This window comes from Kwoniella shandongensis, chromosome 13 (assembly GCF_008629635.2).
Source record: "Kwoniella shandongensis chromosome 13, complete sequence".
NCBI lineage: Eukaryota > Fungi > Basidiomycota > Tremellomycetes > Tremellales > Cryptococcaceae > Kwoniella > Kwoniella shandongensis.
The window spans coordinates 611,785-639,576 of NC_089299.1; the positions used below are offsets into that span (position 1 = coordinate 611,785).

At 50.4% G+C, this 27,792-nt stretch overlaps 10 protein-coding genes across 10 annotated transcripts; 6 read left to right on the top strand and 4 right to left on the bottom strand.

Annotated features, from left to right (window-relative positions):
* Positions 1 to 90: 90 nt before the first annotated feature.
* Positions 91 to 2,402, top strand: CI109_106912 (uncharacterized protein; the record flags this gene model as incomplete). Its single annotated transcript, XM_065967924.1, has 4 exons — positions 91 to 603; positions 715 to 899; positions 971 to 2,268; positions 2,350 to 2,402. The coding sequence occupies 4 exons, from the start codon at positions 91 to 93 to the stop codon at positions 2,400 to 2,402; spliced, it is 2,049 nt and encodes a 682-aa protein (XP_065823996.1).
* A 1,356-nt stretch (positions 2,403 to 3,758) lies between these two features.
* On the top strand, positions 3,759 to 5,047 carry CI109_106913 (uncharacterized protein; the record flags this gene model as incomplete). Its single annotated transcript, XM_032002023.2, has 5 exons — positions 3,759 to 3,876; positions 3,976 to 4,137; positions 4,370 to 4,615; positions 4,687 to 4,737; positions 4,800 to 5,047. The coding sequence occupies 5 exons, from the start codon at positions 3,759 to 3,761 to the stop codon at positions 5,045 to 5,047; spliced, it is 825 nt and encodes a 274-aa protein (XP_031863580.2).
* Positions 5,048 to 5,924: 877 nt separating this feature from the next.
* Positions 5,925 to 7,299, top strand: CI109_106914 (uncharacterized protein; the record flags this gene model as incomplete). Its single annotated transcript, XM_032002022.2, has 4 exons — positions 5,925 to 6,027; positions 6,301 to 6,687; positions 6,821 to 6,883; positions 6,953 to 7,299. The coding sequence occupies 4 exons, from the start codon at positions 5,925 to 5,927 to the stop codon at positions 7,297 to 7,299; spliced, it is 900 nt and encodes a 299-aa protein (XP_031863579.2).
* A 399-nt stretch (positions 7,300 to 7,698) lies between these two features.
* CI109_106915 (uncharacterized protein) lies at positions 7,699 to 11,916 on the bottom strand (the record flags this gene model as incomplete). The annotated part of the gene is made up of 6 exons (XM_032002021.1): positions 7,699 to 8,337; positions 8,466 to 9,272; positions 9,333 to 9,585; positions 9,643 to 9,865; positions 9,933 to 10,256; positions 10,308 to 11,916. 6 exons carry the CDS (start codon positions 11,914 to 11,916, stop codon positions 7,699 to 7,701), a joined length of 3,855 nt encoding a protein of 1,284 aa, XP_031863578.1.
* Positions 11,917 to 12,813: 897 nt separating this feature from the next.
* On the top strand, positions 12,814 to 14,265 carry CI109_106916 (uncharacterized protein; the record flags this gene model as incomplete). The annotated part of the gene is made up of 11 exons (XM_032002020.1): positions 12,814 to 12,840; positions 12,902 to 12,970; positions 13,036 to 13,136; positions 13,200 to 13,276; positions 13,343 to 13,397; positions 13,450 to 13,534; positions 13,596 to 13,745; positions 13,794 to 13,878; positions 13,961 to 14,000; positions 14,067 to 14,165; positions 14,232 to 14,265. 11 exons carry the CDS (start codon positions 12,814 to 12,816, stop codon positions 14,263 to 14,265), a joined length of 822 nt encoding a protein of 273 aa, XP_031863577.1.
* Positions 14,266 to 14,497: 232 nt separating this feature from the next.
* Positions 14,498 to 16,925, bottom strand: CI109_106917 (threonine ammonia-lyase, biosynthetic; the record flags this gene model as incomplete). Its single annotated transcript, XM_032002019.1, has 9 exons — positions 14,498 to 14,634; positions 14,739 to 14,834; positions 14,931 to 15,226; positions 15,329 to 15,548; positions 15,606 to 16,193; positions 16,259 to 16,379; positions 16,438 to 16,520; positions 16,590 to 16,831; positions 16,903 to 16,925. The coding sequence occupies 9 exons, from the start codon at positions 16,923 to 16,925 to the stop codon at positions 14,498 to 14,500; spliced, it is 1,806 nt and encodes a 601-aa protein (XP_031863576.1).
* A 357-nt stretch (positions 16,926 to 17,282) lies between these two features.
* CI109_106918 (uncharacterized protein) lies at positions 17,283 to 21,413 on the top strand (the record flags this gene model as incomplete). The annotated part of the gene is made up of 7 exons (XM_032002018.1): positions 17,283 to 17,469; positions 17,582 to 18,111; positions 18,183 to 18,342; positions 18,402 to 19,484; positions 19,536 to 20,330; positions 20,386 to 20,643; positions 20,695 to 21,413. 7 exons carry the CDS (start codon positions 17,283 to 17,285, stop codon positions 21,411 to 21,413), a joined length of 3,732 nt encoding a protein of 1,243 aa, XP_031863575.1.
* Positions 21,414 to 21,869: 456 nt separating this feature from the next.
* CI109_106919 (pyridoxal 5'-phosphate synthase, glutaminase subunit Pdx2) lies at positions 21,870 to 23,390 on the bottom strand (the record flags this gene model as incomplete). The annotated part of the gene is made up of 5 exons (XM_032002017.1): positions 21,870 to 22,192; positions 22,495 to 22,738; positions 23,005 to 23,065; positions 23,128 to 23,170; positions 23,336 to 23,390. 5 exons carry the CDS (start codon positions 23,388 to 23,390, stop codon positions 21,870 to 21,872), a joined length of 726 nt encoding a protein of 241 aa, XP_031863574.1.
* Positions 23,391 to 23,764: 374 nt separating this feature from the next.
* On the bottom strand, positions 23,765 to 25,529 carry CI109_106920 (uncharacterized protein; the record flags this gene model as incomplete). Its single annotated transcript, XM_032002016.1, has 5 exons — positions 23,765 to 23,890; positions 23,956 to 24,577; positions 24,672 to 25,006; positions 25,081 to 25,253; positions 25,358 to 25,529. The coding sequence occupies 5 exons, from the start codon at positions 25,527 to 25,529 to the stop codon at positions 23,765 to 23,767; spliced, it is 1,428 nt and encodes a 475-aa protein (XP_031863573.1).
* A 1,551-nt stretch (positions 25,530 to 27,080) lies between these two features.
* Positions 27,081 to 27,512, top strand: CI109_106921 (uncharacterized protein; the record flags this gene model as incomplete). The annotated part of the gene is made up of 2 exons (XM_032002015.1): positions 27,081 to 27,373; positions 27,452 to 27,512. 2 exons carry the CDS (start codon positions 27,081 to 27,083, stop codon positions 27,510 to 27,512), a joined length of 354 nt encoding a protein of 117 aa, XP_031863572.1.
* Positions 27,513 to 27,792: the final 280 nt, after the last annotated feature.

The following is a 27,792-nucleotide window of genomic DNA, read 5'->3' on the forward strand; positions in this document are numbered from 1 at the left end:
CAATAATTGTACACTTGATCATTGTCGTTCCTACCACCACCCTTCCCATTTAGACAAACACGCACATCTCCCAGCGCAAAACAACTGACCATGCTTACCAGATCCCAGACGACACCTTCACTCTGTCCCATCTCCCCATTCAAAGACTATCTTCCCATCTCTTCTCTCCCTTCACCAACCATGTCACCTACCTCTATCCATCCATCAGCTTCTCCATCTACGCCCATCACCTCGCCCTCCAAATCCAAATCTAATACACCAAACTACCATCCCTATCTCATCCATACGACATCATCTTCTATACTAACAAGATCAAATTCAAGTCCTGCTCAGCCCCTCTCTGCGATAAATGGTGGTCATAGATCAAGTAGAAGTATGTCAAGTCTAAACTACGTCCTTGAAGGTGGTAGTGGTGGTGGTGGACCGTCTAACCAGACTGGTGGGAAAAGTGAGGAACAAAAGTTGAGGGAAAAGGAAGACAGGAGACGGAGTATGGATAGTCCGTCAAGGATAAGACCGGGAGTGAAAAGGAGTGGGACATTGCCAGATTTCTTGGTTCGTGAGAAGGGCAGAGATAAGGGCAAGAAAGAGTTGGAGTTGCCGGTGAGTATCATCAATCCAATCAGAGACAAGTGATGCTTTGTCATGGAGGATCCACTTGTCATGTGGCTGGCTTGACAAAGGAAGAACAACGCTGATTTGCTTCATCACCAGCTCAATCCTAAACAGTGGACCCCTTCGGAACTCGCACAGTATCTCGCTTCCACTCTGCGGACCGGAGGACCAGATGGGACGGGCCAAACATTACCTGCACCTCTCGTCAAAGACATCGAATCTTGGGTCCTGGCGCAACGTGTATCCGGGAGAGAATTCATGCGGGGTAGTGCAGATGGCTGGGGGTGAGTGATTGTGTGACGACGATACAAGCTGAGGGAGCGAAGCTGACTCCCCTTAACTCCTGTTCCCTCAGCAACACCACACGCCCACCTCCCTTCTTGCCGCTACTCCAATCTATTGCCCGAAAGTTACGCCGAAATTCCCTACAAGGTCGACACGATTCCCACGCCTTCCCTCTCAATACGACCAGCACTGCCGATCCTGACGGTTCCTTTGGCGCAGGCTCCGTCTTGATGGAGGAGGACGAGATGGCGTCTGATGATGAGGACGCACAACTTCCAACAGGGGTGAAGAAGATGATCATCGCCCTGGATGCGAGAAGTTCTGCCTCCGAGACTGACACAAGCGCTAGCGGAGACGATGAGGTGATGGAGGGACTGAAGGCGCAGTTGACAGGCGAGAGTGTTGGTGAGAGATGGAAGAAATGGGAAGAGAAGGCGAGTAGAGTGCGAAAGGTATCGGATGTCTCGTCCAATGGCAGCATGGCCGACGTTGAGTCAAGTCCAAGAATGGAAAAGAGAACATTGCGACACTCATCGGAAGAGCGAAGCGACGAGGAGGAAGACGACGCGAAAGGTGGAACGATCAAAGCTCCACCTGTAGCAGCGCCAGTTTTGACCACACCTTCACTGGACGGACTCACTCCACCACCCCCTTATACCTCTTACTTTCCCGATCAATCGCCTGCGCCGGCAGCCGAGCTCTCTGGCCATGTTACGCCTCGACGTCCTAAAGAACAAGACTCGTTCTCTGTCACTCCAACACCCGAGCACAGGACTTATCATTCTACTTCCGGATTGGGTATCCTCACGCCTTCCCCGGAGAGCACTCCCTCGAAAGCGCGTTCTACTGTGGCGGATGGCGCGACTGGCTCGCCGCACATGTCCAATATGGCTCAACACGTATCTTCAGGATCGAAGCCCTACGCCACGCTTGGGCGAGCGTCGTCATCTGTAACGCATGAAGATGGCCCGAGTTACCCAACGGTCCGATCCATCGCTCTATCAGCATACGACGACGAGGAAGACGAAGAGGGGTCCATGCCTGTAGGTTCTGCAGCTACAGGGACGAAAGCGTGGCAAGATCAAGAACTGGAGGGGTCAAGATGGACGACGGCAAGACGGGTGACCCTCCGACCTAGTAAAGTGCAGAATGTGTTCGAGAGAGAAAGGAATGAGGAAGGGGTGGAAGAGAAGATGGAAAAGTTGATGGAGAGGATCAAGGAGCTAGAAAGCAGGCTTGAGTCGGTCTCGACAATACCCGTCCCCACTGCTACGCCTTCAAATGCTGTGGAAGCAGTGGAGGACAAGAAGGTCGCGACGAACGTTGTGAGAGAAGTGTCGATCCTCGACTTGCTTGGGTTTGGAGCTGGTTCAGGCTCAGCTACCGATAAAAGCAACGATGGTCTACCGAGGAGAGTGAGGGAGTTACCTGCATATCTGTTTTTGGTAGGGGTCGGAGTAGGAGCAGTGATGGTCCGAGTATTCTTCAGACGAGCGAGATGATTGTTAATGGGAACAAGGAGAGTTTTACCCGGGATAGCGTAACTTTCGGGGAAATATGTAAAGTAGCGGGCCAAAGAGGCGTTTCTTCGAATGAGCAGCTGGTAGGATGATTACGAGAATGTTTGTATCAGGTGGTACGTTAAGCTTATATCTTTGTACGAGTTAGTCGTGTGGTTTTCTGCATAATTACGATATGATCATAGTGATTTATCAAATTGATATGTGCTTAACAAAAACTTGTGTACCGTTGAGAGAATCAGGTCTGTTTTCAGCTTTAGGAGACCAGTGACGGGCTATATGAAAAGCTGAAGGCAGCGCCTATAAAATGTTCGTCAAGCGACTGGTGTCGTTCTCGCAAAGTGGGAACATTGGGTTCGGAGTCCATGAGACGTTACTCCGGAGTCATGTCACCATCGTAGGTCACCCAAGGATGTCTTTCTACGATACTGTACTTATTTGCCTCCTGTCTGTTTGTCCGCGTGTCCGTTCGCCTTGCTGCTTTCCTTATGCACTGTCCATCCGAACAATACGACTCTGTGATGGTTGTCTCCCACTTTCTCGGGGCCGATCCGACCTCGGATCGTTCAACGAGGGTGGGGGATGTGTGTGGGTGTGGGTGTGGGTGCCTCGCATAGCAGGTCGGGACGAGTCAATCGTTACCGTCAAAGTAGCGCTGATCAATGCTTCTCTATACAGGGGTACAGTAACTCAAAGCCCGCTCTTGACGATTCCCTTGAAATTGGTATCACTATCGTCGTCATCATCGACCGCTACTCGTGCAGTATGTCTCGGGTGAACATTACTTCCCTACTCTATATTATTCCGCGGGAGTGAGCGACTAACTACTGTAGATGTTCAGCGCCGAAGCGAAGGACGGAGCCCCCGTCCGACCCGCGATAAATTAGATGTGGAAGTGGAATTCCGGTGAAACACACCTCCGTCCCGTTCTTTTGATCCTGTCGTCAAGCCCTGAATATTCACCGGAGTACAGTAAAAATTGTTCCCTATACCTACCTACCTGTATTGTATGATCGTTTCGGTATGCGGTATGCTTCTTTCACCTTACAGTGATAGCACTGCGATTTACTCATACTCATACAAGGAGGCGCAGGGTAACCCAGGGAGGACATGTGTCTAGCTCACGGGACTGGGACCGGGATCGGGATACAATACAATTGGTTTCTGTTTCAAGGGGTCGACCTCTGATGATGATGATGATGACTGATTGGTACCAGTGTGGTGTGTAATAATCATGCTTGTTTGCTTTGGCGTAACATGACATAACATAATAATGTGGGTCATACACACTCAGAAAAAAGCTTAAGGCCATGCATGCAAATATACATAAACGCCACGATGTCGTTTGTGGCTTGGATCCATACCCCCCAAACAGGTCCTCAACTTATAATCCAACATACCACACGGTACGAAGAAGACGAATATAACTGCCATTCATACAATTCACGTCCTTCCTGTAAGTCCAAATCCAGTGTCAGCTTGCTCTTCTCCGAGTCAGAATCCCAGGTTTGATCACACCACTGACCTCGATACAGAACTTATTGAACTCGTGAAGTCAAGCTATCCGAATTCTGCATATCAACCATTGTATACCGCTCCGTTCCGTCTACCAAAACCGAAATGACATTCTCAACTATCCGATGGGTGCTTAAATCTACCCTGATACTATGTCTCACAGTCATGGGTCATATCTTGTTGTCGACCAGTTCACAACCAGGTGAGTGGGCAAGGGTCTGTCCGGTATACCCTCTTCCTTTAGGCTGGCGTACATGTACTCGTTCGGAGTCTCTCAGTCAGACACCGATATCGCCCTATCGGTTCTCGTGATATCTCCTGCATGCGTAAACACAGTTGTCTCTCGCACTCGACAGTCCACTGAACTGTCCCTGCGTACGCTTGTGGTCGATTGTCGTATCTCCCGCTGACAACAACATCCTCCCTTTTCGCAGCATTCACATCACCTGCACTACCAACCATCTCAGCACTCATCTTCCTTACCTTCTTATGGCTCTCTTTCACCTTACTCGAACTTTCTGATGCGCCACATCGACCACTCTCTTCCGAGGAGGAGGATGACGACGACGACGACGAAGAGAAGGAATGGAAGGAGACTAGGAAAGATCCCAAGGTCGTGTTCTTGTCCAAGACTTGGGTAGAGCTGCTCAGCGGTTTGATAGTCTTGGCTCTTTGGTCTTGTGAGTTGTATTCGGGAGGTTGCAGTACGTTAATTTCACGATGAGCTGACAGAACCTATCTCGTGTCGCAGTGTACTATCGGGAAACTCTCACTATTGTCAAGTTATACCAAAGAGCATACAGTCAGTATCATCACTCGTTCCCACTTGCATTGCGCTGACGTCCTCCACCTGTATGCACATAGTACTCGTACCCATAACGTACGGACTCATCTTCCTTTGTCTGGCACTACTCAATCTTCAGACGATGGGCTCTATCGCGGTTTACGCTATTGAACATGGCCCGAGGTCGATTCTCGACACAGAATTTTGGGAGGCGAGGACTGGCGGGTGGTCAGGTAGGATAGCGTTGAAGGTTACTCCAACCAAGGCCAAGGCTGCGAGAGATGATGTGGAAGCGGCTATCTCCTCTAGTGAGAAGGTTGGGCTGTAACGAGGGATGAGACACCAATCAGGCGAAGGACGAGGGGACGATCAGACGATCAAAGACGCTTGAAGCAATGTACAGTAGCATACAGTATCCCTTTATAGTGATGTCAATCAAATCACCATGCCACAAAACATATAAATTGCAGCATACAGTATCGATGATTCACAGAACCCAGTCCGACGACCTATCTGATTCTGATTCGTGAATACTCACTCACCCTGCTCAGAGTTAAAAACTAAGTATACCAGTGTTCCTCGTCCGAGAAGTTTGTCTTCATTGATACTGTACCAGAGTGACGGCTCGTCTCGGAATGTCTATTTTCGAACGCGTTTCATCTTATTGTCTTGTGCGTTTCAGGCATCTACAATACCGGTACCTCCTCTTCGTCACGAAAGTGCACAGTCTTTAGATGCATTGCATGCTATCATCCCCCTTCTGTCAGATCTCTACTCTTCAGATGCGTCTGGGGTGGATAGGGATGGCGACATGGACAGGGCCATACATCTACTGTACGCAACTTTACGCACTGATCTCTCGTGTGGTACGTGATGGGAATGACGTGCAGTTGAAAAGGTGTTTCTCGGCCTGCTGCGTATTGTAACTTGAGCCTTAGTGACTGTGCTTCCTTTGTAAGTTGACCATCGTCAACGTCAACGTCATCGTCATCTCCATCTTCATGTCTTCTTGCTTTGCTCTATCCCTTTCTTACTAGATTGATAAGTGTCATCCCGCCAGAACTCTTCCATTCCCAATCCCACCTCGTAGTGCTAGAAACCGCCCTTCCTCAACAGTCCATCAACGACAACCACAGCGACCACGACACAGAGTGATCCCATCCAAGATACTGTACTCGCAGCCCGACCGCGGCGCAATGTCAATCATGATATCCTCGTTCCATCCCGTTCGACTTTGTCTCAAAGCTACCCTCGTCTCGGCGTTGTTCGTACTGGGTCATGTACTGCTGACCTCTAGCGCACAAGCTTGTAAGTGGGTTTCTTGGTTTGGCGATGATTCTTACTTGTCCGCTCTATACTTCACTTGGGTACCGACGAATCACAACGAGGTGAACCTATGATGTTGAGACCCAAACTATCACCATGAAGGCAACTTGCAGATTGCCTTCTGACTTAACTTATACACTACCTTCTGACACTGTCCTCCTCGTCCTTTGCCTCAACACTCAATCGTCAACTCATCATCCTTGGAAGTCCTTGGTTCATGGTCTAAGCTGACATGCCGATTTACGTCCTGCGCAGCATCCACCCCTGCATCCTTCGCCCAGACCCAAGCATTCACCCCTCTCCTCCCTGAAGCTCTATCATCGCTATCTGCACACATCTTCTTAACCCTCTTATGGCTCGTATTCGCCCTGCTTGAGACCGCGGTCGTTGCTGTCCCTGGTCGATCAAGTTCGAGGTCAGGCTCGAGCTCGAGAGGAAAGTCATCGTCTCGCGATGTGGGAAACATCAATAAAATGAGTTTTGCGGAAGAAGGTAGAGTCGAAGGAGTCGATAAGGTCGCGATCCATAGTGGTTATGATGGTGAGAGGCAGACCGAGGACGAGGACGAGGACGACGGGACTATCTTATGTAGGACAGGGGTGGAGTTGGTCTATGGATTAGTGACGATGGGATACTGGATTGGTAAGTTGGCTCAGCTCGGCTCGGACTTCCTCTTGCCATCTCTATGAATCTCGAACTTGCACAATGCGCAGTCGTGATACAGTACGAGTACGGACTCGAAGCTGATCTGTCTCTGCTGTTGACGGGGATATAGTCTATTGGCCCGAGGTCAGGGTGATAATCGCGTTCTTCTCATCTCTCTTAGCTGTCGAGTTTGGTAAGTCTATAGTATACCAGTCCAAGCTAGTCCGTCTCCCCAGTGCGTTATCGTACCACGAAATTTTAGCCATCACATCTCCCAATCTCAAAGTCTCCATACTGCTCTGGCTGACCTCTCATCATGTCTCTCTCTGTCCCCCTCTCCCATGTCCGTCCCGTCCTACCCTCCGTAACCCTCATCCAGCCCTCATCCCACTCACATACACCATCATCCTGACCACTATCACCCTTCTCAATCTCCATCTTCTCCTATCCATCCTCATCTATTCAACCCACTACGGCCCGAGCGCAATTTTCGCTCGTTCATTCTGGACAGGCAAGACGGGATGGTGGCTCGATCTCGAATCTGCAGAGCCACTCGACCACACTCAAACTCAAACTCAAGCTCATACTCAGAGTCAGTGTCAGTGTTAGAGTCAGAATCGACGATGAACACCGTCACGTCATGTCTTCGCATCTATCAACGTTTGTACAAGATTTTTTTCGGTCGTTGATTGTCCTCTCGCCCTCTTTGGAGGACAAAGATGGGAAGAAAGCTATCGATAGAATAGAATTCAGAAGATAAGTCAGTATCATAGTCAACCCGATTGAGAAGTGTCCATATCACAGCGTAGTGTCATCTATATCGCTCTGTCTGTTCATAGAATTATCATCCAAGTCGTGTGAAGCATAATTCTATACCATATCATGCATCAAAGTGTACATATTGTACAACGTATACGGTAACGTACGGCGACAATGTCATTTCTTGCGTGTACTGTACAATCAAATCTCATCAAGATGCTACTGCTACTACACCAAATGACAGAGATGCTACAACAAACTATCCCCGTTGGGAGCTTCTTCACCACCTCTACTTGGGTTTACCCAACTTTCTGTTCGAGTCCGAACAGGGAGATGCGCCGAGGGGTATTTCCCCTTGTATTTGGAAGGTGATACTTTCTCTTCCTCGCCACTTCTACCGGTTGCCTCAATACCGACTCCACCCGTCACTATTGCGTGCGATGCTGATGTTCCTTCTTGTCCAACCGGTACTTCCATTTCTGTACCTGGCCTTGAGGTAGTTGCGGCGCTGGACATCGTCGTCCCCACCTCATTGGCCAATTTACCCACCAAAACCGGTTTCTGACTAGCCGGCGTCGTCCCAATCCACGAATCATCATCACCTCCCTCTTCACCCTCTCCTCCGTCCAACTCCAACTTCCTCGTACCCCTGACAATATCAACAGCAGCGACCGTTGTATTTGCCGATACTGGACCGTTCTCTTCGACATCTTGGTAGCCCGCTAACGAGTCAGGAGGGGGTATACCGCTCTCCCGTTGAACGGGGACGTCGCCATGGGATGACGAGGACGCAGAGAGATCGGGTTCAGAAACTGATTCGAGTCCAGCATCGTCATCCTCGTCCCATGTCGGAGGCTCGTCTTGCACCGTAAAGATCTTTTGCGGCAGCTGTAAAGAGACCGAAGTCAGTAAAACATTCTCCCTGACCAACAGCACCCGGTGATGGCTGGGGCGAGAATCTCGGAAACACATTCCCGCACGAAGGACAGGAATCTCATTGCCCAGACTGCACTCACCTTCGCAACTCTCTCACAAAAGTCCTCGAAATCCTTCTCATCTCTACACAAGAAACCCAACAACATACTCGGATCCAATCCTGACAAAGGCATCTTCTTCACCTTCTCGCAATGGAACGTCCGAAGCTGATTCTCCGAATAGGCATTTGCGTACCACAGCGTTTCCGGGTTGACAGGCTGGGGCATACGTGTGCGTTGGTGAGCCGGAGCGGCTCGTGGCGTTGGCGAAGGGCTAAGTTCGAATGGATCCGAGTTGAGCGATTGCACGAACGATGATGCGTGAGCGTGTGGTGTTTCTGGCGACTCATCCACTAAGCTCGTTTGATCTGGCTGCGACATCGACGTTGAGTTTGATGCCGATTGACTGGAACCCGATCGAGGTGGTGTAATCGCGGTAGGTACAGACGTCCCGTTCGCCACCCGTTTATCCTTCACCTTCCTACTTCGAAGTCTGTGAGAAGGCGAGCTTCCCAACGAGGCCTCGCTATCTTCACTTTCTACATCATCCACGTCCACAACATCAAGCGTGTACGATATCTGCACCGGTGAACTACGACCACTCGCTCCTGCACTGACCGACGCGCTGGGTTGAGGCGTATCGATCATGACTGCCTCCTCGTCTGCGCTGTCTGGTACCTCCGCTGCTGCGTTCCGAGTAGGTACAGGCGGTACTTCGAGCGGAACAGCCGGACGGGTGAGATGTGGATCGAGGTAGAACAGAGAATTTGCTTGAGATCCGACAAAGTAGTATGATGAAGAAGGTCGTCCACCAGCGATACCGACCGATTGCGGGAAAGTGAACAGCGCCTACAGATGTGGTCATGCGGTCAGCTACGCAAACAGGGCTGCTGAATGCCCAAGGCTCACCTTGATGCTCTCGTAGTATATCGGATTGACGCCATCGAGACCTAACCGGATTCCAACGAGGATCAAGACTGCCTTGTCGCCCCAACTAGAATACTTCGTTGTCGAAGATCGTCTGGGTTTCGGAACGTTGCCGTCGCCGATCCAGCCATCAGACGGTAAGTTGGAGGCGACATAAACGTCGGATTTGTAGATGATACTATCGGTAGCCGTCGCCACGGCGAGTCCACCGAGTGCGAACGAGTTTGCCAGAGTCCTACGAGGTTCGAACAGATTAGTCCTCGTGTCACAAGTGTGATCCGACTCCACTCACTTCAGAGCTCCTGCCGCGGTACTAGGACCGAACCACTCTCCTACTTCCTTGCCTAGCTCCTTGCCGATAAGAGCCATACGATGAACGCTGAATGGACACAGAGGACTGGGATCGTCCAGGAACCAAGTCATGATTCGAACGTATTCTCCATAACTCTCCAGTTCTGCTAATTCAGACTTGGACATGGGTTCCGTACTTGGCCTTTGCGGCGGTACTCTCCAGTCTGCCATCAATCATCAATCAAAGTAAGCCTTCTTATCATAACACTATAGAAGCAGAATGACACTCACCTCTTCCCAGATGCAGATGAATAAGAGCGTTCGCAAGCATACTTTGACCAGTACGTAACATACATCCCCAACCCGCATCACTCGTCAATCCTCGCTCTTCAGCAGACTTCGACCAACTCCATCCAGCTGCAGAAGGTCGACTAGGTAACGAGGTAGACATAGAGGTTGGAGAAAGGGTCGGGTTTGCTGACAAATCACCCGGTGATGCAAACGCTGAGAAGTAGGTGTCGGGACTGGGAATGAGAAGAGAGTTCGGTAGAGATAAGATGGGAGCATATTGACCTCGGTAGGTGCACCATACTCGTGATCGGAAGTCGTCGTAGACTACCGACATAAAGTTAGCGGTTAACTGTGTTGAGTGAATGACCAACTTACATTGGTCCGGCCATCGTAAGACTTCTTTGTCCTTCTTGTCCTTTCTACCCTTACTAGGACTTTCCATTCCATTCGTCCCTGTTCCATCCTTACTTGGCGACCCGCCACCAACGGACGAAGGCAAAGCCAAAGACAGATTAGACGCGGTAAATATAGTCGAGAACCCTTTTGCGGGCGGAGGCGATGCTGATGTGTTCACCGGGATGCTCGCCTGCGATTCTTTTTGCTTACGTGACCACGCTGCGGGTCTAAGAGAGCCTGATCCAGCAGAGTCCGATTTACTAGGTGGAGAAGGACGACCTGAAGATCCTGATCCTCTACGGTCCTCCAGAATCTCACTGCCGTCTGCCATGTCAGGCAGGAAAGTCGTCCCGTCAGGCGGCGATTTGACGGGGGTACTAGGTCTCCAACCTGGATGTTCAACGCCCATTACCCAGATATTGTCCTGGCATTTATCCGGCTGCGCTTCAGTGTCTAACAGATGTCTCACTCCATCGACAGCTCTTTGTCTTGCAGCATTGAGGAAAGATGCGGCTGCAGAAGCAGGTTTGCGAACAGGTGAAGGCGGGTGCTGGTTTGGTGATTCCGATGATGAAGATGAGGTGCCTTCGGTGATGGTGGAGGTTGAGGCAGACGGGAGCAGATGTGAGAACCATGTAGACATGCGAGTGGGGAAAGTGTCAACGCTTCGAGGACCTGAGGAAGGAATTTGTGATGGACCCGGTTGAGGCAGGGCATTTCGTGATAGGCCAGGTACTGATGCTCCAAGCTGTGATCCCTGTCTTTGCGGGATAGGTACCCCTACATCGTTCGGTGAATCATACGAGGATGAGCCAGAACGGACTGATCGAGGTGGAGGAGCTTGCCATGAGGTCTGAGAGTCTTGCGACGCTCTCCTAGAATGAGAGTGGGTGCGAGACTGGTTAGAAGGTGGACGATTGAGTGAAGGAAAGTGATTTCGAATAGAGCCGCTCGTGGTCGATTGCGATTCACTGGAGGTCGTAGAGGAGTAAGAAGCCTGTCGACTTCCGCTACCTGGTCCAAGTGACGGTGTCGCGGAACCTGAATGTTCGCCATCACGATCACCAGATTTATCTCGTGAAAACAAGCGTGATGTCTTCTTGACTAGTCCCCGTCCCTTGGATCTCTTCTCCTTCTTCTCCACCTCATCTTTGCTCGTAAGCACTTCCATCATCTGCGAGTCGTACGATTGTCTCGAGTCTGGCGACAGACTCCTCGCTATGCTTGCAGCGTCTCCTTTCATTCCGTTCATGGCACCATGACCGTTACTCGTTCCTCCTCCGCCACCTTCTAGAGTCCACTCTTCGTCCACCTCGTTACTTCCGCTTCGTTGATCTTTCTCCTTGCCCTTCCGAAGCAGCTTGAATTTCTGATGCTGTGTCGATTGGCCTTGTGATCGACCCTTGGACGGAGGTACACGATCCGCTGGGGGTGGCGGAGGAAGGTTGGGATGCAAGCGAGCGGTCTGTGGTGGTAAATGAGGATGTGAGGACGAGGAAGATTGTGAATGCACGGATGTGGTGGATGTGGGAGACTGGATGATAGGTGAAGAGGATGTCGGATCAGAAGTGGAAGTGGGAGCAGCCATCTCGTCGGTCTCTGTGTATCGGGGTGACGATAATCAGCAACAAACCTTTTGTTATTGTTATGCGCAGGACCGGCAAGTTGTACGTATCGCCACCTGGACGAATGGACGCGACGAGGCCGTTACCGATAGATGGACAACTCACAGCATATGTCCTTCAACCATGGATGGAAGGCCCGTTCTTCAGTATCGCTGTGACACCGATGGAGAATGCGATATGTCGGTAGTACGCGATATTACTAACGTGTCACAATCACACGCTTGGTCCGACGACACGTCCAGTTGTCAGTATGATTCGGTTCTCGGCGTACTGGCGATGGTCCAATGTTGGTTTCGTGTCCCTGGTTCTCTTCGTCAATCAGTTCGTGTCTTGGTCGTGAATGTTCAAATGCAGTGCAATGTCGTATTGTCGTTATCAGTTGTTGTAGATAATGCTCTCGTTGCTATCTCATCAGCAATCAGCATCAGCAATCATAAGCTACGAGTGACGGTTAACCGGACAAGACTGACCGCGCCTGCGACTGTGGCCGAGTGATAAGCAGGACTCCCAAATATCCCACGTCATTGTTGTTGTCGTCAAGGGCTGCAGGCTTGGGGCTCCGATTTACGTAAATGACCTCCACTATACAGTACACAGCGGATGCAGTGTTGACGATGATGATGAAGGTGTGTGTGATGTTGCGTGGACGGGAAGCAGGGATCAATCCATTAGAACGACATGAGGCGTCCTTGATGCCACGGCGGAAAGACGATCATCACCTTGTCCTTGTGTCTTTGGTGGAGCTCAACAACCATTGAAAACAGTATAGAGAGCTGAACGTCCTGTTCCGCATTTGATTGCATTTTCTTTCTTCCGACTTATCCCCATCATCCCTTATACGATCAGAAATCACCGAAAGCATGTCTGACGAGCAGAACAGAGGCAAAGTGAGTCGCTATTGGCGCTCTGACCCATCGAGCTAGCTCACACTCGTTACTCCACGAACAGGCAGGTATCAGCTGGCCAGTCCAGGAAGGTACTTCTGACCCCGTTGCAAAGTTTTTCGGACCCGACTCGGTATGTACCTTTGCCATCCCTTTATCGGTTTCGTTGCTGATTATTCTATCTGACACTGCTCGAAGAAACTCTCTTGGCATTGGAACTGGAACAAGCACTGGCAAGGCCCTCTTCTTCCCAACTCTTCGGAGGACCTCCAAATCAACGCAGAGTTCGTTCCCATGATGTGAGCTTCTGTTACTGCTAGTTTCAACTCGGAAGTGGGCTCAGGCTGACTTCGAACATACAGTTGGTCGCCTGATCTGCTGAATGATGGGAACGAGCTGCAGCCTGGATGGAAGTATATCCTTGGCTTCAACGAACCTGGTACGATTGGTCGTCTATTGAATTATTAGGTGGGAGAAGCGGTGAAGCTGAATTGCTGCGTGGTAGATCACGGTGATTCATCTGTCGCCGATAAGAAGACTCCAGAAGTAGCTGCCCAGGCGTAAGCTATCACGTTCAGCCACGTCAAGATGTCCGCTGATGTCCGATCACAGATGGATTCGTGTGGCCGCACTACGTACAGATCCAGAACAGAAACTCGTCTCGCCCGCTGTAGCAGGCAGTGTTCAATGGCTCAAGGTGAGTCAACACTCCCACAATAGCTGCTTGCCTACTTACTGCTCATCGACCTTGTCTTCAGAACTTCCTCACACTTATCCCACCTGGGACGATGCCAGAGTACCTTGCCGTACATCTCTACACTACGACATTCGAAGATTTCGTCGCAAAGTTGGAAATGTATTATGATACGTTCGGTCTGCCCATCTTCCTCACTGAATTCGCAATGCAGGTAAGTGTGACCTTTCCTTGGATACTGTAACCAGATCCGTATACACAGCGGACGGTTGTCGCTGGTGATAACTTTGGAATTGATCCGAATGTCCCTCCGCCAGAAACTCAACAGCAAGTCCATGACTTCATGGGTGCGTAGACCCTCAGTTTTCCCATCAATGTGCATCGGGTAATTCCCGGGGTTGATCTCAGAAAGCTGAAACACAAGTTCAGGCCAAACGACCAAATGGCTCGACGAGACCGATTGGATTGTGTTTGTTCACCCCATCTCTTCTGTGATGACTTACCCGAGCGAGCTGACGACCTGTGGACCGTATAGCAAATATTCTTGGTTCGGAGCTGTTCGTGAATCCAACAATCTGCATGGCGTTCATCCGTTTAATCGCCTCATGGATGAGCATGGAGAGATTACGAACTTGTGAGTGCGGGGTCATCTCAATCAGCTAGAGCGTGATCGTCGTACTGACACCCGAGTTTGGTCTAGGGGATGGCAATACATCAAAGGGGGTCATGCGTGATGCACCCTCCCCCTTGCGTATCTCAGAGCGACTCCGCTCGATCAGCGTAATGAAGGAAGGAACGAATCATACTCACGACAGTCAGCTCAGTCATGATGCATGTGTACTACATCAGATTTGTGGCTTCACGACCGAAACAAGTGACCTATGTGCATGTATGCTAGATGGTTTTTCGTACTATCATACAAGAAACCCTACTCCTCGTCCTCTTCCTTCCCGGTAATCAACACATCTAACTCCTCAAGAACATGGAATAAGCCTTGTTCTCTGTCTCTTCCACAACTGGATAGCCGAGATCATCCAAGAATTGTCCGAAAGCCTCATAATCGCCTTGAGAGACTTGAACACCGATGAGAACTTTTCCAACGTCTAGCGGTAGTTTATCAGGGTTAGCTTGTCCATTCGTATCCACAAACGACGTCTTCAATACGACGTCGCGTGACATGGCTGAAGGCGAGAGGAACAACACTCACCCGCTCCGTGATTTCGGTAGTGGAACATGGAGATGTTCCAATCTGTTTTCATACCATTCAGGAAGTTACCCAAAGCACCAGGTCTCTCGGGGAATTCTGCGGAAGATCATCAGCTCAAGTCCCCTTTCAGAATATCGAAATCTAGCACATCGAAACATATTGATGGGATAGAAGGAATTGAGAGACACGCACCAAATCTGAATATCCTCTCATGCTCCACCCCACTTCTCCCTCCAACCATATGTCTAACATGAGACTTTGCAAATTCGTCTTCACTCAAATCGACCGCCTCAATCCCCTCTTTCTTCAAACCCTCAAACAGCTCGTTGATCTCCTTTTGTCTCGCTTCGGGAGTCGGACCAGATGCTGAGGATGGTGATGAGGAAAGGAGGAAGGAACAGATGATGTATCCTGTAGAGTCGGAAGAGTATCGATAGGAGAATTCGGTAACGGCTCGACCACCGAGAAGTGAGTGGAACTTGAGGAAGCTGAGAGTGGAAAAGAGTGTCAGCAGATGCGACGATGACAGTGACAGAAGTGCCAGCATAGTGCAGGGTTTTTTGACATGGCAGGGGAGATTGCCCACTCACCTTCCCGGCTTCTCAGGCACTCTCACACTGACCAACACCTCCCTCCTCTCACCAATCTCCGCACGTTCCGCCACGAATCGTAATCTTCCAAAATTCATGTTACCACCCGACACCACCGCCACGAAACGTTTGTTGGCGCCAACGAGGTTATTTCGGACAATATGAGCTTTGAGACCTGCTAATGCTAAAGCACCTGAAGGTTCGGGAATCGATCGTGTTTCTGCGCAAAGGACGGGAATGGGTCAGTTGCGGTCTGTATACTATTCAGCTTACTTACCTTCAAAGACATCTTTGATTGCCGCACAAATTTCATCGTTGTTGACCAGAACGATATCGTCCACCAAGTCCTTACACACTCTGAACGGTTCTTCTCCCACCAATCTAACCGCAGTGCCATCTGCGAACGGTCCAACCTCGTCCAACAACACTCTCTTTCCCTTCTTCAAACTCTGGTCCATAGCGTCTCCATCGACCGTCTCCACACCATACACTTTCACACTAGGCTTCGCAACTCTCTTGACGTAGGCGGCTATTCCCGCCAACATACCGCCTCCACCGACCGCACCGAAGATCCCGTCCAGCGCATCGGCGTCCGTAACCTGTCGACAGACTTCCATTCCGATCGTTCCTTGTCCTGCGACGACGAACGGGTTATCGTATGGAGGCACGAAAGTGAGTCCTCGTTCTTTCTCGAGTCGAAGACATTCAGCTTTCGCTTCGTCGAAATCTCGACCGTGGAGAACAACTTGTGCACCGAGACGCTGGACGTTTCGCCATTTGATAGAAGGGGTAGAGACGGGCATGACGACGATGGCGGGGATATTGAGAGCGTGGCCTGAAAGAGCGACACCTTGGGCGTGATTACCTGTCGCACAATGGTCAGTACAGATCGTTCGTTGAGTTGGAGAGATTCGGGCGAGAGAGACCCACCAGCACTACATGTGATGACACCCTTCTTCTTCTCTGCTTCAGTCAAACTCGCCATCATATTGTAAGCTCCTCTGATCTTGAACGAGAACACCGGTTGAAGATCTTCACGTTTGAGCCAGATCTGTAATGTAGTTTGTGATCAGCTATATCCTTCTGAATCCCTAAGTCAGGCAGCTGACCTCGTTGCCTAATCTTGCGGAAAGGTTGACGGCCAACGTTAATGGGGTTTCTTTGAGATTAAGAGGGGCAGAGTACACCTTTGCTACAACAAATCCAGCGCAAATCAGCACACAAGCCCGCGAGTAGCGATCGGTCTCTGTGGCGCACGTACACATCAAGATCATCCTGAGGTAATCTGGCACTTTCTCCCCTTTCCCGTTAGTTTCCAAGAAATGATTTGGCAACTTGTCATACAAATGCGAGGGGACCGACTCATTCTCGCTATGCTTGGACGATGGTGGGGGGTACGGTGCGGAAGAAGTGTATTCGATGGTGCTCGTTGGGGATTTGGAGAGGTGATGTGGTATCGAGCCCGAAGCTGAGCCGTTGGCTTTGGAAGAAGCGATGGGGACGCTGAGAGAGAAGTCAGTCGCCAAGTTGATAGTTGGTTGATTGGAGAAGCAGAAGAAACAGGAAAAACATACCCGTTAGCTTGTGGGCTGACCATTGTGGGGCGAAGTTGCGTTCCGACCAAGTATGTGAAAGCAGTTGGTTCCTCTGAACACGGTCTATGAGTGCTTTGCTTCTTGTGAATGTAGACTAAAGATACGATAGATCAAAGTGTCTTTCAACATTTCATGATTATCTCTGTTGTCGATCACCGAGTCAGATCTTAAATGGGTCACCCGAATAATATCTTACCCATTCATTCAATCAATCATAGAGTTGCCCCGCCCTGCTTGCGTTACTCAATGCCGAATAATGACGAACCCTCGAGTTATCTATCTTCACAACATATCCATCACTCACAACAAACAATCGTCTCTTGACCATCCTTGGTCCCTCCTCTTGTCCTGTGCCACCCATGTCGTCGTCCGTGGCGACCACGGCCTCCGCCGTCGCCTCTCCGAAAGCAGCGCATTACAACACTTCTCTCACCGCTGCTCTGTTGAGAGGTGCTTGGGCAGACGCCAAGCCCGGTCAAGACCCGAAAAGTAATGATCTAAGCTGGGGAGAACTAGTGAGGAAATGGGGTAAACATACAGGTGGTAGTGAGTGCTCCATACTTCATCGGCTCTACCCTGGCCTCTGCCTCACAACGACTTGTCCGTTGTCAGATACGCCTAAGGTCATGAGTACGAGCTGACCCGCCTTAATTCTCAGATACCTCACTAGTCCATCATATTCGAGATATATCTCTACTATATCTCTCATCAACATCACACCCGAATACGTCCTCCTCAGGCTTCATCAGTGTACCTCCACCGCCTGCGGCCGCCTCTCCTCGCGTCGGCTCATCTCCCACTACCGGTACTATCGACCAGGCTCCCGGATCTTCAAACTCCTCAGCCGGCTCCGGTTCACAGGGCACGACAACATCGTCTTTCGTACATGTCCCACATCCGCATCTCAGACATAAACACAAGAACTCCAATTCTCTTGATCTGACACAGACTGGGTCTGGAAGTACGATACGCGGAGCGAACGATTCCATTTCAGCAGGGACGAGTCGCGCTGCTTATCTTAGTGCAGGTGATCTGGACGGGGATGATAGTGACGATACGTCTGCTTGGGGAGAGGGAGGCCAGTGGTGGCAAGGTGTCGGCCAGGACGCTGTCGATGAGGTCACAGAAGGGGCCAAAGCTTTAGAAGGGTTGATCGCAAACGGGAAGCTGTCGGCGGCCGAGCTTACAGTACGTCATGCTTCTTCACAGTTTGTCTTCACCTCCTGGAAGTGCTGACACTACTCGGGTTTACTCTCCAGTCCGCAAGGCTGACTTTGGCGTACTACCTCCATGCTCTGGGATCTCATGAAGCAGCTCTGAAGATATACGATTCAATAGATTGGACGGCAGAGAGTCGGTCGGGGGTGGTCCAAGGAGATGCAGCCGTGGCTGAGCGGATACGAGCGAGATGTTTACAAGGTATGATAGCGTTTCCTCACAACGCAAAACGCATTCTGACCCCTTGACGACTCTTGTAGGCCTCAGTGCGGAACTGCTGCCGACTCCGAACCCATCTTACGCCCTACAGTCTTATCTCGCGACAATCCCACTTCTCCGATCACTCAGCCATCTTACGATCCCTACACCAAACTATCTCCTCACACAGCCCACAACTTCAAAAATCAGCTTTGATCCCCATCGCGAGATCTTCCGCCATCTTTCGACTGCATTGACTCGAGCGGCTGTCATATCTGCCAAGCATAGCGGAAACGTGCAACAGACATTACAGATACTACGGACATACCACTTGTACAGCTCCTCGTGGCCGGCAACGTTCAGACCGATACAACGGCAGAAACTGCTGATGCTCTATCTTCGGGCTTTGATCGCATCACATCCGCCATTTGGAGCTGCGCCGCCAGAACCGATTTTGATTGATGGGGGATCTTCAAACCTCTCCGCTCGAGCGTTGTGGAAGAAAGAGGCAGTGGACGCTATCCGACAGGGTCGAGCACTGTTAGCGGCGACCACATCTTTCCCGAGAGCTGGATCAGTCAACGTGCCCGTGAGAACATTCACTGAGTTAACAGTGGCACTGTACGGCCAATCGGCGGATCTGGCTCGAGAAGTCATCTCGGTGCTATGGTGGGCCATGACCCTAACTTTCCAATCACAATCCTTACTTCGACATCTCACTCATCTCCTCTCCGACGTTGGCGATTCGTCAGACGCACGACGGGTCTTTGAGCTGTACGTCCAGCTGGTTCTCAAATCGAGAGAAACGCAACAGCCCGAGATCTCCCTTCAACTGAAACGACGACCGACGGACGACGATGCGGCTCATCCAGATGAAATCAAGCGAGATGCCGTGGGTGCTGGGCCCGAAGCTGAGGAGAAAAGAGCGCAGATATCCGAAACTGAAATCGATGGAGATGAAGAGTTTGTGCGTACACTCTTGGGAGGGGCAAGACTGTATTGTAGGGATTTGGGAGAGGCGGATGAGGCTTGGAGATATACAAGCTTGGCAGGTGATGTTGCGGGACAGAGAAGAGTTGGAGACGGATTGAGAGCAAGAGTGGAGGAAGCCAAGGGAATCGTGAGAATGGCAATGTCCGCGCATGGTGAGTGACCCACGACGTTACACTGTCAGAGATGCTGATCGGCCACGCCAGGCGTCGAGTCCTTGGAGCGACCAAGATATCAGGCGCAAGCTATCAACCACCTCATTGCGTCGACCACTATCAATCCTACTCCCTCGGCATACTATCATCTGTCCTACTGTCAGGCTGAGGCCCGCTCCATTGAATCAGCTATTGATAGCATTAGGACATCGCTCGAGATGGATTCGAGAAATCTGCAAGCATGGCATTTGCTCGCATTGCTATTAACAGCGAGACGCGATTGGGAAGGAGCGACGAAAGCTTGTGAAGCCGGTGTTAGCATATGGGAGGAAGACGAAGAGTTGCTCGCAGGAGAGGATGGCTTTGGTGGTGCAGATGTCGTGCTTGATCCCAATGTCGAAGCGAGGGATTTTGCCGTCATACCCCCGACACCCAGCATTGCACAACCGCCTGAGACCCTTCAAAGTCGACCCCTGCTGCATCAGGACGGATGTTTCCCTCATCTCGATGTCACTCCCCCGCATACAACCCCTCTTTCCCGATCGGCTCGTCTCGAGCATGTCATCCGTCTACGTATGACACTCAACGTGGTCGTTGAGAAGACGCAAGGCCCGGAAGCGGCGATGTTGAAGCAACAAGAATTGTTCGCCTTCTTCTCCGCGAGATCGGGGAAGAATCGAGACAATCTGGGTTATTCCGCTGGTTTCGGCAAAGGAGGAGGAATGAAGAGCGTGGCAAGCAGTAATAGTCTTGCAGCGATGGGGAGTGTGGCAGGTGGAGAAGATGGAGGAAGAGGTCTGGGAGGCAGCTTCATCAGCGTCGGTATGACTGAGGGAGGAAACAGCAGTGAGTGTCGTTATCTTGACGCGTTGCAGCGGCACCTGACATTGGCTTGGTTCAGCTCATCCTCTAACGCCCAATCCGCCCAATACAAACGCCGCATCGCTAGAGAAGCCTTCGTTGGTGATACAATCATCTGGCTCCTCACCTGGAAACTCGTCGCCAGATCAAGGGAACAGCGATGCAGACGACCACGGCGTTGCGCGAACTCAGTCGACAAGAGGCAAGGGATTGTCGAAACATCTGCACGTGCCTGGTGGAGGTGGAAGTCAGTCTAGGCCTGCCAGTGTGAGGAGGATGGCTGCAGGCGGTACCAGTGGTGAGTCGCCACGATGCACGAGACTCAACGATGGGCTGATGATACGTGCAGCGGACACAGTCACAGGCCGAAATCGAATTGCTTCGACGTCTAGCGCTGCCCTGTCCTTTGCTCCGACTGCCGTTCACTCACACTTCCGCAATGCGCCTTCATCACATACTGTACTTCCCCCACCACCACAAACCTCACCTGAAGATCACGGTCGTACACCGGCTGAATCTCGGATTCTTAGTAACTTGTGGTTAATGTCAGCTGCGACTTTCAGACGATGGGGTAAATCGGAACAATGTCTCGTCGCGATTGAAGAAGCCGAAGTGCTCGATCCTGAGAATGCCGACGTATGGGTCCAACTGGGTCTATATCATGCTCAACCGACATCGGGACCGAATCCACATGCCAATCACAGCGCTAGTGACGCGACACCAACAACGTCGACGCAAACTTCTTCGAGTTCGATATCGGAGGAATCTCTCAAATCTGCAGAAGCGGCATTCGTAAAATCATTACTATTGAAACCGGATCATCCTTCCGCTATCATAGGTTTGAGCAAATTGTATATCCAAAACCAACAAGTCGACTTGGCAGAAAGTCTTTTGAACCAATTGACACAAGAGGCAGGGTGGGATGTACCGGAAGGATGGTATTGGTTAGGCAAGGTTTCAGAATTGCAAGGAAGGAAAGAGAGAGCGAGGGAATGTTGGATTTTTGCGCTGGGGTTGGAGGAAGGAAGAGGTGTAAGAGGTTGGGGAGAAGTAGGAAGGTGGTTATGAGGGAATCTCACGAGGGAGGAAGGAGGAATTGTCATGCTGTACGATATCGAGAAGAGAAACGCATGATGAGGAGAGATTGATGTACATTGGGCTTGTTTAGATTGGGAAGCGGGTACTATGACAAGCTTGATAGGTTAAAAGCATTATATGTCATGATCTGTTTGGACACGAGATTGCACCTGGTTGTGTGTTGCACAGCACGTAAATTGACACGATTTCCCTGGTGATAAGCGTCAAGTTGCAAGAAGTAATACATACAGTGTTCCCATCTCCCATCTACTATCGTATATGAGTGAGTTCTAAGCAGATGGTGACAGCTCGCCCTCTTACAATTCTCGCAACATATTGAAGAATACCTCGTTGGTCTATGTGCTCCCAGCCCTCTAGGACCTAACGTACGTCGTAAGGTTACAAAGTCTAAATCCCTGCGGATCTATCCTACATCCGCACCACGGTTCATCTACCGAGAACACATTTCTCAACCCAAAACTCGTGAACTCTCGTATCACCGCTCAACTCCGGATGAAAAGACGTGACCATCTTCTTCCCTTGTTTGATCATGACCTTCCCCAGATCATCGGGGTTCGATTCGCCTAATGGTGAATCGGATGGTGGAGGTGGTGGGATCAGATCAGAAGGGAGAGTAGCGAGGATTTCCGTAGCCGTCGATGGTGAGAGGGAATGGACGGCGGGGGCTCGGATGAATATTGTGTTGAAGGGTTTGGACGGGGATGAGAGGGATGGGACTAGTAACGGCGCCTCGAACGATTCAAGCTGGGCTATGGGCGGAGCAACGACATGTCAGTTGCGGTTCAGGCTCAGTCTCAGAAGCGATATACACAATGGCTATGGGATCGCCAGAGGAATTTGAGCGGTATAGCGCGAGCGTTACACCAAGGGAAGGGTTGAACACAGAGAAGCTGCCAAACCGATCCCTCGTACTCGCTCAATACAGTCGAATCGGCGGGTCAAATCGAACTGAAGCACGAAACGAGCAAAGCCAGCCATCCAAGCACTCCGACAGAATGACGAAGCGATAGTCAAACGTCCGAAGCGCAAGCAGAACCTCAAGACCACTCACTACCATAAAGATTTCTCCACACTTTCAACCCCTTCATCCCCGCCCAACCTTTAACGCCTTTCTTCCTCCCGCCTCCTACTCCATCCTCCTCAGCCATCAATATCATCCCTGCGCACGTTCCCCATACCGCTCGAGAAGGATCTTGAACGAATTCCAGTAAAGCGGGGAGAAGACCTGTGGTCAGGAAGGCTAATGAGGAAATGACGGTGGATTCGCCACCTGGGATAACGAGGGCGCGGACTTGCTAGGTTGTGAATGGGGAGGTGAGGGTGAATGGTGTGCATTGAAAAGGAGTTGGACGAAGGGATGCGAGGCATTGTAGAGAGGTGAAGTGTGGGATGTGGTGCGAAAGTCAAAGAGAGCGATTGCAATAGGTCGAGTTAGAGATTGTTCAAGTGGTTAGTGAGGTCGAGCAATGGGTGGGGTGACGTCGAGAGGGAAAGGGAATGACCAATACGTCAGCCTCTGAATCCTTGGACGGGTTATACGTGGAGAGAGCAAACCACTCACCGAGAGCTCCTCCACATTCTTCACAGGGATAGCTCTGATCGTGTGACCCGCTGGTCGAAGTCTGTATCACCGAGGTGGACAATCAGCTTCGAGCGGTATTCATACCCGGACTGCTTAGCTGACCTTTGTAGATAATTGATATGCTCGATGAAGGCTCCTTGGAGTGCTAGAGGTGCATATACGGGTCAGCTCAGAGGAGCGAAGAGGTGTAAACGTTCCAGCCGGCGCGGCAGAACAGTCATCTTCATCACAACCGTGATCTATCCTTATGACCGTTCTTAACAAGGAGATAATGGTGACATGACACACTCGCACTCGCGCTCGCACTTACCCAATACTCCAATGACTATAGTTTCTGGTAATTCTTCGGCAGGTTGGATGGTCATTCTGAGCCGCTGGTATAACAGATAAGATGTACAATTACAACAAATATCAGAACACTATCAAGAAATGAGATTGATAATGACCTTCTCACCCAACTTTTTGCGAGTCAATCTCTGACTTTGCTTTACGTTGCTATCTTGGCACGCGTGGTCAGTCGCCGCCCGGAAGCAAGTCGCCAAATCATCTTAGCCGAGTACAACCTATGTAGAACATCTACATCTTTATCAACGTAGAGCTTCTATTTCCTTGTGAACACCCATGTAGGAAATCTTTATTACTGCTCAATGTTAGTCTGCATGTACATACATCTCTCTAAATTTCTCAAACACGATATACAAGATTCTGTTTATTAAACCCAAATGCGCCCCTGATGCCCTTACTTCCTGTTCTTCCCCTTGGTAGTCTTCTTCGACTTGGGCTGCTTCTTCCTCCTCTCGACGCATCTGGGACAGATCCAGTTACCCTCTGGAGTCTTATCAAGACCGAGACAAGCAAGGTGGTACTATGATACAACAATGTTAGCTTCTCGTCGCCTTTACAGCAGTCAAAGAGGAATAGTCCACTCACCCATTCAATCTCACAATCATCATCATCACATCCTATCATCTCTCCATAGCTCACTTGTCTACACGTGCAATAGACCTTTGAGTCCACCTCTTCTCCACCTCCCAGACCCTCTTGCTCGACCGTCTCCACATCATACGCTTGTGTTGCCTTCTTCCCACTAGTCGACCTTTTCGGGACAGGTTTACCCAGGCTCTCCTCCTCCTCGCCGTCACTTTCGTCATCGTCATCATCGTCCGCTCTCGATCGTTTTACTCCTGCTCTAGCTCGTCCTGGTCTACCATTCTTAGGTTCCCCAACAACACCTTGACTCAACACAGGCGTAGCATTCGCACTCCTTCCTCCTAAACCACCGATATTGGATCCTTCCCTACTTCCCATGTCCAATCCCAATCCTCCATCTTTTCTGTCCATGACGGAATCGGCAGAAGGTGAAGGTTGCATAGCGAGTCCACCTCGACGGGGCTCGTCCCTCGAATCTTCGTCTGATCCATCGTCTTGTTCTGCTTTTCGGGCTTTGCTGGCTGCCGCAGCGAGTTGCCGAGCAGTACGGGGTTCGACAGCTTTGCCTGTGAAAGCGGATGTGGAGGCGACCGATTCGGTAGGGGATAAAGCGCGGTTGACACTGGGAAGTGACCGCATGTCAGCGTATGGCGACAACGAGCCACCGCAATGGCCCCTCCCGAAAAGCAAGCAAGTCGCTGCGTAGGGATACTCACGGCTTTCTCTTCTTTGCGGGCTTCTTCTTCTCCTTATCCCCACCCACACTTGATGTCTCATCATCGTCTCTCGCTCCCAACTGCTGCACTCGGCTCTTTTTCTTCTTTGTAGGTGTATCTCCTACCCTAGTCTCCGATGGGCCACCATTGTTGGCAGCTGCCGCGTAACCTCGTCCTCCGAAGGGTGAATTGGCAGCTCGAGCAGCTCGACGAGATGTGGTCGTAGGTTGGAGGTAGGGCAATGTGAGTGTTTGAGTGTACGGTGAGGGTGGGGAGGGGTTGAGTAGAGTTGACGCAGCGAGGAGGTTCGAGATATGTCGTTGATGAGCCATGATCTAAGGAGAGTTAGCGCCAACTCTGATGTATCCTTTGACGAAGCACGGGCATGAAGGATCTGTTGTGTACTCACTCCGTCGCATGCTCCACCTGCTACTCTTATCTTGTCATCTCCACCAAGCTTGTATCTCGCCGCTTCTTCTGCAATCTCCTGAAGCAGCTCAAATCTCTTCTCGGGCTTGATATTCGGATCTTGTATCCAGTTGATTAGTGTGTAAAGTTTCTGTTCCAAGCTGAGAAGGGTGGCTACATCGGATTTTACGCGAATTGTTAGCTAAAAGACTAGAACCACATTCTCGCCATTGACATGACGGGAAATATGAGGGATACAGGAAGGATCTTGCGCTTACAATATAGTACAGCACCAAGTTCATTCAGATCACTATGCACGCGTGTGATCTCTGGCGGGATCTGATCGAGCGTGTCCATGATATCATGGATGACAAGGAGGTCTTGCGCATCGTTAGACGGAGGTGGAGGAGATGGTGAAGGAGGTTGAAGAACAGTTTGTTTGGGCGGCATGATGGACGAGCGTGATTCTTTTCGCTGGATATGATAATCCTTCCGCTAATATACGGGTGAATGGAAGGAGGAGACGGTGGATGGGCTGAGATGGGTAGATGGGTGTCTGCACAAGATGTGGAGAGTGATTTGTTGGATAGCAGAGTGAGAAAGAGAGAACGACAACATCGGCTCGGTAACTCTACTGGCTTGACTTAGGATATGATGTGGCATTTTAGTTGATGTGGTAATTTGGTTCCGTATCATGGGTCAGAAAAGTCGGGGCAAAAGATAAGATAGCGTCTTCGCGTTTTGATATCTTATGAGGCAATGTTCTGCCAAAACGTATACGTTCAGATATCGGTCATCTTCCCCGTTTAGACTTGGTGTGCAAGAATAGATTCGAGGGCTACGCCAAAGGGTGCACGCTTGTCCACCACGGTAAATGTACCCGAGCAGCGTCGAAGCGTGGCATCGACGAACGCTGGAAGGGTCCGAATGTCATTCTCGTCCGAGCGTACACTCTGCTTGTTCAGACAGTCGGCGTCCTTCACAGATACATGTATAGTCTACATAGAAGTTTGTTTGTTTGTATCAATCATTCTGTATCTTCATCGAACTGCCATGGTAATGTCTCGTTACCTCCCCCCCATATGGCTAGGTGATATTTATCAGACCACTGCCAGTCTCTTGAAAACATCTTTCATTCCGTTGTCCAGGGTCAATGCGTCCCATCAGCCTGGCCAGATACCTCAGCAGTCACCTGGTGCTCAGATGAACAACTCGCATTGGTTTCAGTTGGTGAGGTGAAGAAGACAACTCACAGAAGGCAAATATCGTTTTCGGACCATTGAGTAGTAAATCCAGCTTTTCAAATATTGACGAAAAGCCCGGTACACTTTAAGCTTAAGCATGGGAAGCAGCTGTCGAAGCAAGGAGTGGTAGACAAGCTCATAACTACCGGAGGTGAGTTTCATTTTGAGTGAAAATGTGAGATGTTCTGCACTGCTGATCAAGTACATGACTGATGATGAACAAGTAGACGACTATGCGAACGATGACGATGGATGCAGTATCGAAACTGGTTTAGAAAAAGAGTGTAAAACGGGTGAGTATCTGTCAGGCTGCCAGCGGGAAACTCCCAATACTAGCTGTAATTGGGGACTACGAGCGTCAGACGATGCATGATTATGGGATCTTATGCAAATAGCCACTTTCAGCAGAGCGCTCTCCCATACCTTCTTCTAACTAACCGAGGCAATGATATTTCATTTTCGCAATCCCTCATGTCGTGTTGTACGACCGATTGACGATGTTCCCCAAAGCTTTGAGCCTATCATCGTGAGCTCTTAGGCTGAACCTCACCATTGTTGCCTCATGTTACCTTGACAACGCGAAGTGCGCCCTTGACCATCCTTTGCCGGCAGAGCAATTTTCACATGGCCTCGTGTGCGTATCTCAGCACGAAATTCCTTGATGGAAACGTCAGCCAACGCTATGCATATCATCCATGAACCGTTCTCTATCTTCGTTTCCGACTTATTTCTCATACTACATCAATCAACTTACGCGATGCCAGCGACACCCAAGTCCACGCCCACGAAGCCCAAAGCCAAACCGTACGATCGTACTTCCACCTCTCCCTCGTCCGACATTTCCGACACGAAGCCCGACCTAACCACACCTACCAAGTCGAAGACGAAGATGAACAAGAACAGCGTCTCACCTCGTCAACCTCGACCGTGGACGAACGAAGAACTTGGTCAGCTATTCGAACATGTTCTCAAGAGCTCGACTCTGGGTATGAAGGGATTCGAAGGTGCAGTGGAAGGGAGGAATGCAAATCAGTGTTATCAGAGTTGGATGTGAGCGCTTGTACATGGTCATGGCTGTCGAAAGTGCAGGTCAATGTGTGCTGACTTGGAGACTCTGTCGATGAAAAGGAATACACTCGCACCGTTTCTCAAGAAAGCTATTGCGACCAAGGGAGGAAAAACGGGCTAATTGGCGAGACTAAGAAGGGTAGAAGAGAGTGAGGAAGTCTGAGAAGAGAGATAGCTTATCGTGAGACGTGATCCACGATGCGGTTTGATGGAGAAACTGAGCATGCACAACCTTGAGGGATCGTTGAATCAGCTAAATCTGCTGCACCGGATACCCTTACCCCATACATGGTGCTCCGTGATCTGGGGTGGCACAAATCGTATGAATAGGGAATGATGCAGTACGACAGTCTCGTTTATTGACAACCTATTACAGTACGCTCTGTCCATCAGTACTCTGG